The 9638-nt window shown below is 38.6% G+C and overlaps 1 protein-coding gene across 1 annotated transcript; it reads left to right on the plus strand.

Moving 5' to 3' along the window:
• The first annotated feature begins 4755 nt into the window (after positions 1-4755).
• On the plus strand, positions 4756-6796 carry LOC105918299 (elastase-1). Its single transcript, XM_012853350.3, has 8 exons — positions 4756-4853; positions 5078-5175; positions 5333-5433; positions 5702-5827; positions 5990-6126; positions 6233-6375; positions 6465-6614; positions 6718-6796. Exons 1-8 carry the CDS (start codon positions 4814-4816, stop codon positions 6724-6726), a joined length of 804 nt encoding a protein of 267 aa, XP_012708804.1. The 5' UTR covers positions 4756-4813; the 3' UTR covers positions 6727-6796.
• The last annotated feature ends 2842 nt before the right edge of the window (positions 6797-9638 follow it).

Here is a 9638-nt window from a genome sequence, read left to right on the forward strand (position 1 = left end):
GACGCATGCTGTGACGTTGTCATACACTTACGTTGGCTGAAATAAACAGGAAGTAGAGGTTGCTAACTAGCACGGTCCACAGATCAGTAAAGGAGCGAGGCTTTAATGAATATGTTGATTTTTTTTTTCCACAAATGAGACTAAAAAATGCTCTAGTCTCTTTGTCAGTCCAGACGTACCTGTTGTTGCTTCCAGTCCTGTTATTGAATATTATGGGAACATTCAGGACGATGCTGGCATCAGAACCAGCTGACCAATCATGTGAGGTTTGTTTGCTATGTCAGAAGTGATTCGACAAATCTCCTTTTTAGCGCATTTGCTGTTTTTTTTTTTTAAAAAAAAGTCAAAAACCACATCAAGCAAGCGTAAAAACTTTTTTTTTTGCAAAATTAAGTGAGTTGGTTGGAATTTAGTAATTTCCATCAACCTCTCCTAATGTGATACATCAAAATGGGCATTAAAAAACGCTGATGGAAACGCGACCAATGACTACTGTCATGTTATGTGTAATTATGTGCATTCTGTCTGCCTCACCAAAACTGTAGTTGTGGTAACACATAATGAACATAAGACTTCTTGATTTGTTGGTGGTGCTGGTAAAGATATAAAAAACGCCTAAAAATAGATTAATCCTTTATTGCAACAACATAACCTCAAAGAAAATGGTGCTGCAGTTCTTTTATTCGTTAAGGAGCCAACAGGTTAAGCCGAGGCTGACAGTTAAGGGGTTAATAGAGAAATTAGTTTTTACTTCCCTTGTGATTATTGCTCGCCACAGTTCCAGTTGTTTTAATTGAAGATCCAGGAAAGCTCAGATGAGTAACTATTTTCGTATAGCCTCTTCCTGTCATATTTTGTGAGGTGAAAGTAGGACCCAAATGCAGACAAGAGGTAGACATGAACATGGCAGAGGTTTAATAATAAGGATAACATACAACCTACAGGATTTACCAATAAAAATATACAGAGGAACGTCTGGAAAATGACTGTGGAACCAGGTGAGCTTATCGTCCTTTTTACCTCAGGTGTCGGAACCAATGAGTCGCAGATCACGTCATCTCCGCCTTTATGCGTTACAATTTCCCTCTTGTCAGACAGTAAGAAAAAACATGGACGCTTGCACTGCTGTTAAAACAATAACGCTGTTCTAGGCAGTATTTTATGCAGATAAACAGAGCTGATGACTGACTAGATGTTACACAAATAACAGAGAGCTGCTACAAACAGTCAAAGCATGAGGTTTTACTCATTGTTGCTGCGAGTAGCAGCCATCATGAATGCCGTAGTCGAGTACCATCCTGTTTCACCGACTTACCGACTCGTAATACTGACTTTAGGTGCTGTTTCAGGTAAATTTCCAGGTAAATTTTCCAACGCGCAGGTCAATAATAATAAGATTACCGAGGATCAGTGTTGTATAGTAACGAAGTAAAAATACTTTACTACTGTACTTAAGTACATATTGGAGTACTTTATACTTTTGTCGAGTATACTTTTTTTTTGATAACTTTTACTTTTACTTCACTATATTTCCAAACTTAATTGCATACTTTTACTCCAATACATTTTCAATGTTTGGTTTAATTACTCGTTACAAAAAAAGCAAAAGAGAGAGAGAGAGAGAGAGAGAGAGAGAGAGAGAGAGAGAGAGAGAGAGAAACACTCACGCACGCAAGTGTATTGACCCCACCTACTGATTGACTGCACAAAGTTGGGACTTGCCTGGGCTTGTTCATCACCACCAACAGGATAAGAAGCTGGTTTAGTGATAGGGCAGGTTAAATTAACCTTGTGGTATAGGTAAAGCATCTAATAGCAGAGAGTCCTAATTTTCTTAACTAAATGATACCTGCAGGTGTATCTATTAGCAGGTTTACCACTTCTGTAGGTTAACTAAGCCTGGTTTATCACTTAACCATGTTCTTAGTATACACCCCCTGGTCTAAATTTTCCCTGCACTTGGTTCTGTACAATTTTAAAGTGCATAGCACTGACCTTACTTGAAGAACGAAAAATGAAAGCTTACAAAAAGGTTGTATTTTCTGTCTAAACTTGGTCTAAATTTCTCCTGCACTTGGTTGTTTATATTATTTTAAGTGAATTTGACCTTCAAAGTTTACCAAAATCTAAAAAATGTCATTCAAGCTGCATTTGCTTGGTTTTACTTTTTACTTATACTTTTTATTACATTACTTGAGTGCATCTATTTTTACAGTCATTTTCATACTTAAGTACAAGACATTTCAGATACTTTAAGACTTTTACTCAAGTAACATTTCAGTCAGTGACTTAGACTTTTACCAAAGTCATAATTTGGAGAGGTACCTATACTTGTAATTGACTTTGAGATTCAGTACTTTATACAACACTGCCGAGGATAAATGGAACTCACTATTAGTGCAGGGAATGTGGAGGAGAGCAAAAACAGGGAGACTGAAAAAAGGTGAATAATTACCTTACAGGAAATTGAACGAGACAAAAAGGAAACTGCAAGCAAGGGGAAAAATAATGGCCCTGATCCAGAAGAATACATCAAAATACACAGAAAATAGAACACAAAAAATAACAGGGAACTCAGCATTCTGTAATGAACCTGTATGGCAAAACCACAATGACAATAATAAACTACTGAAAATTATCAAAACAAAGACAAAAGTGAAACCCCAGAACTTAAATCCTGAAGGATATTTACACCTCCTGACTTTTACCGCACTTGAATGGGATATTATCTTGTCTTTCCCATTCTGAAGAATGGCTAAAAGAAAAGAGACTCTGTTAGTAACCCAGGACAGGAAGTCCTGGGTTACTAACCGGAAGTTCAGACTGCAAAAAACAAAAACAAAACAAAAAAACTAATGAATAGATAATAAAGATTGCATTTTTGGTTTTCAGTGTGAGATCAGTGTGAGATCTTGCTATAAAGATCTTGCAGTAAAGAATTAATTTATTTTGAGGCTTTTTATATGTTTTATCCAGGCATGTTTATTGTTTTCTGGGATGTTTCTGACAAAGCAGGTTTTTTGTTCCATTTTTGTAATATCTCTTAACTGAGGAGTCAGTACAAAATGTGCCAAGATTTTCTAATATATATCAACTGTAGTTTATGATGCAAATTGTTTAAGTCCATTGATTTCACGCTAGTAAAAAAAAAAAAAAAAAAAAAAAAAAAATAGAGCTGGTAGTATTAACATTTACATTAAGATAACCCTTGATGACTTTCTATCACAGACCCAATCAGAGCATCCTATTAATTTCCTGACCGTGTGCATAAGACAACTTTATGGGAACCAAATCTACTGTTCGTTAATGAGAGGAGGCTATATCAAGAACCAACATCTTTAATTAACACATCCCCAGCACTTCCTGTCTTTGATCTCAGCGTTTGATTAATGCCGCTGTGAGAGAAAGTTGGTGGAGGGCTCCACGAGAAGCTGGGAAGGGAAGACGTGCAATGAGAAAATGATGAAACTGCGGTGCCCCTGTTGTTTAGGAAGTCTTGCAGCATTAGGACCTTTCTCTTTGTGTAAAGCAGCCAGCTCAATTACAAGTCAGTATAGCTATCTCCACAATAGCCTGATAAGGCAATAATCCCAAATCCATGTCATTTTAATGACTTCCTGTCTAATTAAGAACTGCTTTACAAAAGACGGACACGTCTGAGGCCTTCCTTTTGTACTGGATCCTATTGTTGGGGATATGAGCACGACCAGCTATGGACTACTGAGTAGTTTTGAAGTAGTTATTTTATAAGAAAGGGTTACCAAGCTAAACTAATCTGGTTATCTATATCATCTATTTTTCAATGTCAGAGAAGTTAGAACAAAGTGGAAATCTCTCATCCCACTTCTCACGCTCGATTAACATCTGCCAAGCTTGGAATGTAGATGCCCACCTTGTCTTTAAGTATTTATAAACCCGTAGATATAACTGATATTTGATATTTACTCTCATGAAGGTTTGAATAGTTAAAGCATTAAAATCTTCTCCCTGTAATCCGTGTGAAAGATTACAAGGCTTGTGTGTCTCTGAATGGCCATTTCGGGGCTTCCATAGTCAACATTGTAAGTCTTTACTGCCCTCTAGTGTTGGAGTGTAACACTGCCCCCGTTTACAAGTGAACATCCAGAATATGTAATTTTTGAATGATACATAATTTTAGTAATGTTTAATAAAATAAAAAGAAAACAGATTTAGATTTCAGGTCCAGATGACTAACATATGTTGTTTATTTTCCAAGTGTTGAATTAACAAAACCTTTTTTATGCTGTGATACTTGCTCCTGTATAAAGTAGTATTTTTCACATTTTTACAAAAACAAATTTGTATGCTTTAACATGCTGTCATCCGAAACTTATCTCGATTGTTGTTGTTCACACATCAAAGTGAAAAGTGACTACACGGGCATAGTCACAGCTGCCTGTTTCCCGATCTTTGCGTGATAGTCGATAAAAATAAACATGGAACAGAAATATTTCCAAGAAATGAGACATTATTGCATCACACTGTTTAATTTAAACTGAGAGCATGATAAAGACGCTGCGACATCTGCCTTACAATAATACAGAATATATTTAGAAATATCTTCAACATTTGAGTCTCTTCCACTTTAGTGTGGTTGCAAGCTTCTCTGTGACATATTTTCCATTGCTGACCTAATCGAGACGCATTTCAACTGACTACAGTAACGGTGTGTGAGACAAACCACAGGTGCATTCGCGGACATGACTTTCCACTCCAGTTCAAGGTCTAGGGAGGATATAAAAGAGGACAGAAGCCTTCGGTCCTTGCAGAAACATTCTGACGTGACGCAAACATGCTCAGGATTCTGGTGTTGACATGTCTCGCCGCCTTGGGTAAGATCATGGAGCACAAACTGTGTGTGCAAGAATCTAACTGTTGGTCCTTTGCTTGATTTAGTCAACTCGTCATGAGAGGTTCATAAAATCTGTTCTGCCAGTTACCTCTGATTGCCAGCCACAAAGATTTCTTCTAACCTCTTGTTTTATTTGACAATTGCAATTATAGAAGGATTTTTGGGGTATCAAAATCAAGCTGTTGCATTTGTGCTTTTACCCAGTGGTGGCTGAGCTGGAGTATGAGCCCAGGTACCTGGAGGACAGCTTGCAGAGGGTCGTAGGAGGCCAAGTTGCCAGTCCCAACTCCTGGCCCTGGCAGGTAAAAACTAACACTATCATTTATGTTTAAAGGTAATGTGTCTGATTAGAAATGACAAATTAAAAGTGAGCACAACGGAAGGACAAAACCTTGTAGGAGAAAGTATGATTTAGTTTTTGAAGCACACACAGACCTCCTGCCCACTTTCTCTCCTCAGATCTCTCTTCAGTACCAATCTGGCAGCAGCTACTACCACACCTGTGGAGGAAGCCTGATTCGTAAGGGTTGGGTGATGACCGCTGCTCACTGCGTGGACAGGTAACAGAAGGATTAATCATAGCCATGAAACACCTTCTCTCGGTCAGGATAACTCACTTACATTTTTATTTGACACAAAATGTTCGTCCAGTTTCAGGCTCCGAAATGATGTCATTTATTTTGTCGTCTCAAAGGTTTCCGTCTTGATAATACTTCATACAACTTCACGTATAAACAAAGTGAAGTGTACATCTACTTAAAGGCTAAGAAAAATCTAAATAAAGACAATTAAATACCACTTTAAAGATTTTTCTTTATGTCGTTGTAGCCCGAGGACATTCCGTGTTGTTCTGGGTGAACATGACCTGTACGTCAACAGTGGAAGGGAGCAGATCATCAGTGTCAGCCAGATTTACATCCACCCCAACTGGGATTCAAGCAGAGTCGCTAATGGGTAAGGAATGTCTTTTCAATGGCCGTTCTCTAAAATCCAGTTATAAAATTAAAAAAAAAAAAGCGTAATTATGTGCTAATTCTGAGTCCACTTGTTCAACCAAACGTGTTTCTCTAAAAATCCTGGCATGCTTGCAAAACAATGTTGCTTTCCGTGTTTCAGATATGACATTGCTCTGCTGAGACTGTCATCTGAGGCCGTCCTGAACTCTTACGTCCAGCTTGCCTCGCTGCCCCCCTCTGGCCAGATCCTGCCTCACAACAACCCCTGCTACATCACTGGATGGGGACGCACCTCCAGTCAGTTTTATTGGACATCACACTAAAATTAAGACAACAGAATTGTTTGGATCTGCTCTACTTTTCTAAAGCTGAATGCTTCATATTGTTTTTTTTCTTTGGTCAGCTGGTGGCAGCCTGTCTGCCCAGCTCAAACAGGCCTACCTTCCTCTTGTGGACCATAAGACCTGCTCCAGCAGCGGCTGGTGGGGCAGCACTGTGAAAACCAGCATGGTGTGCGGCGGAGGTGGAAATGAGGCTGGATGCAATGTGAGTTTACTTTAATAAACATTTATTTTTGAAATTGTGGAGTTTTGGGAAAAATATCCAACTTTATACCTTTGTACTTTTTCCTTCAGGGTGATTCTGGTGGCCCTCTGAACTGCCAGGTTAGCGGCAAGTACTACGTGCATGGCATTGCCAGCTTTGTGTCTGGCCTGGGCTGCAATGCTTATCAGAAACCCACGGTCTTCACCCGTGTGTCTGCTTACATCAGCTGGATGAACTCAGTAAGTATTAAACATACAGATTCTCAAAGTATGTGTATGCAATTATAATTAATGAGTCCAGAAAACAGATTCCTAATGAGTTTTTAATTTCTCTTTTTTTCAGATCCTTTAAAAGGTGTGGCAGAATGTTAAGCTGCATGACTACATTTGATTATGTTGGCAACTGAAAAAACAAAAAAAAATAAAATAAACTGCATTTGTCTCATTCATCTAAAATAAAACAATTTGATCATTTATTTTTGTGAAGACTCTTTATTGTTTAGGGGGAAAAAGAGAACTGACACATCTACATTTATGTACACAATAGCAGCAAAAAGAAATTTGCAGCGGCTTGCAAAAGTATTCAAACAGCTTGGACTTTTTTGCATGTTGCCATTATAGAAATAATCATTTTAATGACTTTACAAATATGCAAACAGACCGACACAAACGCTGTGGAGTGGTGAATTGCTTTAATAAGATCAGTTGGATGATGGAAAAAGAAAACAGAGTGAGGGGGATTTTTGGTCTCCTTGTCTTTGTCAAAAACCTTGTCAACTTCCTTTTTTCTCACTCTACTGGGAGGTGATTCATAACATTAAATGCACACACATCCTTAACACCAGTTTCTATGCAAAATAAACCAACCAGAAAAACAAAAACAAATGTTTTTTGAGAAGGATGGGAAGATGAGGAGTTTACAGCAGAACAGGTGATGTCTTGCTGTTGACATAGAATATAATAGAATAGAAATACCCTTATTGTCCCACAGGGGAGACAATAAAGTTGCAGTAAACTGGCAAAAACAAATAGACAGAATATACAAGACTTGCACTACATAATATGAATAAAAAGCTAATTTAAAGGCATGCATAAGCTCCCTGGTTTTCATTGGCCTTTGCTTGTTTCTTTCGTTACGCCTCCCCTTCTGCAACAAGGTCAACATGAGACAAAGTATGGTAAATGGTACTTGTATAGCGCTTTAACTAGTCTGGCAACCCCGAAGTGCTTTACACTACAATCAGTCATCCCAACACACTTTCATACCCTGACGGTGGTGAGCTATGCTAGTAGTCATAGCTGCCCTGGGGCAGACTGACAGAGGCCAGGCTGCGTCCTCGCGCCACCGGGCCCTCTGACCATAGCCAGCAGGCAATTTGGGTGAAGTGACTTGCCCAAGGACACAACGGCAGTTGTTGCAGGGGAACTGGCAACCTCCACAATTGCAGGACGGACTCCCAAACTCCTGTCGCACCCACAATGTATCCACTAAACTGCTTTCAGATCCCTTTTTATTACTTCGGTGCAGAGTGTAGCCTGTGTCTACTTCCTGGTTCCTGAGCCTATGTTCTCAACTCAGAAGCAGCATTTGTTTTTTTTAATTTGGCAAAACAGCAGCAGTCTAAAAACATGAAAGCCGGTAAGAGAAGCGTACCATAACAGAAATAGAACAGTATAAAAACGTCCTATACCTATCATGTGTGAGTAAAATTTCAGTGGGGTTTCACAGCAGCAACAAACTATTTAGAAATGATATATTAGATTGTTGTCACTGACTGATTGTACCGATGTGAGATGCTATGTGTCGTTATTGCTTATTGCTCCTGTAAGTTTAAACTAATAACATCTGTATTTATATAACTTAGTTCAGTCTTGGTTAAAGTAATGAAGGGTTCACATCAATGCATGAATAAGACTGTTCAAGGTCAGTTTATTGTGTTTCTTAAAACTTTAATTTCCATAAATAATTTTTTTTTTGGATTTCCATGTTCTTCTCGGAGGACATGCAAATGACTTGTTAACTTCCTGTTTTCTCAGCCTACCAGGATATGATTCATGACATTAAACATCATAACACCATAACATTCTCAAATCCAGTTTTTATACAGTCCTTATTATTAAACTGAACACAGTCAAACATTCTTCCTAAAAAAGTGAGGTATCATGTGGAATAACATGAGTACTGCATAACTCTTTTAAAGGAGAAGTCCGGTCAAAATCAGAATTCAAACTGCTGAAAGTACTTTAAATATAAAACTACTACATACTGTGCAATAAATTATATGTTTTTTTAATTAAGAATAATTTTCATTTAATCATGTTTATGTGGAGGAATCCATCTTGATCAAGAATAGTACTGTCACCTCCCCCAAGAGATATATATACGCGCGCGCGTGTGTGTGTGCGCGCTCCGCCGCAGCACGGCTTTACCGCCGCTGCAGCGGAGGAGAGATCGCGCTGAAGTGACTTCAGTTATATTTGCCCCCTAGTAAATAGGGCAGGTGGTCATTATTGTATAAATATTAAAATATAGATGCTTACCGACCAGAGTGGTCTGTAACCATACCTGCAAATTCTAAATTAAAAATTCTAAATTAAAACATAATTTACCAAAAATCCTCGCTCTCATGTCATGTTCAAAACATTTTTCTTTGAAATGGGTGCTGCATATGACGTGTTTTCTCTCTGGCCAGAAGTTAGATGGCAAATCCGCTCTCTTCAAGTGGGCAATCCAGCAACGAGCCCGGTGGCTCATGAATCAGAAAGTTGAAATAAGCAATGTTTTTTCCACTTTTACCAGTTGTGTTGGAACATCCAATGGCCATGCACGTGAGCATTGTTGCTGTAACAATAGCTCTCCCGAATGTCAGTGGTGAAGTCCTCTGGAAATCTGAAATAATTGTTGATGATCGCAGCTGTGTAGAACGGCTCCTATTGACTTTGCTTGGAAAGAGCGAGAAATGCTGTCGCCGCTTCCGCTTTTCCACGTCGCAGGATGTGATGTCAGACGGCCCTTACTGCCCAAATATGGGCAGTAATGGCTGCCCCCATACACAGTGATCCAGATGACAATTTATGTTTTTATTTTCTTATTGATTAAAGATAAGCTCATTAAATAACCACAAACGTATTAGTTTTAGTTATAGCTAATGGTCCCCTGATTTTTCCTTGTTGACCGGACTTCCCCTTTAAAGCTGTAATAATGGAGGAGCTCAGCAATTTGCTATTGATCCTATTGATTGCTTGAAGGTTGAAGTAGATGTA

The sequence above is a fragment of the Fundulus heteroclitus genome, chromosome 20, assembly GCF_011125445.2.
Source record: "Fundulus heteroclitus isolate FHET01 chromosome 20, MU-UCD_Fhet_4.1, whole genome shotgun sequence".
In the NCBI taxonomy this organism is placed as follows: domain Eukaryota; kingdom Metazoa; phylum Chordata; class Actinopteri; order Cyprinodontiformes; family Fundulidae; genus Fundulus; species Fundulus heteroclitus.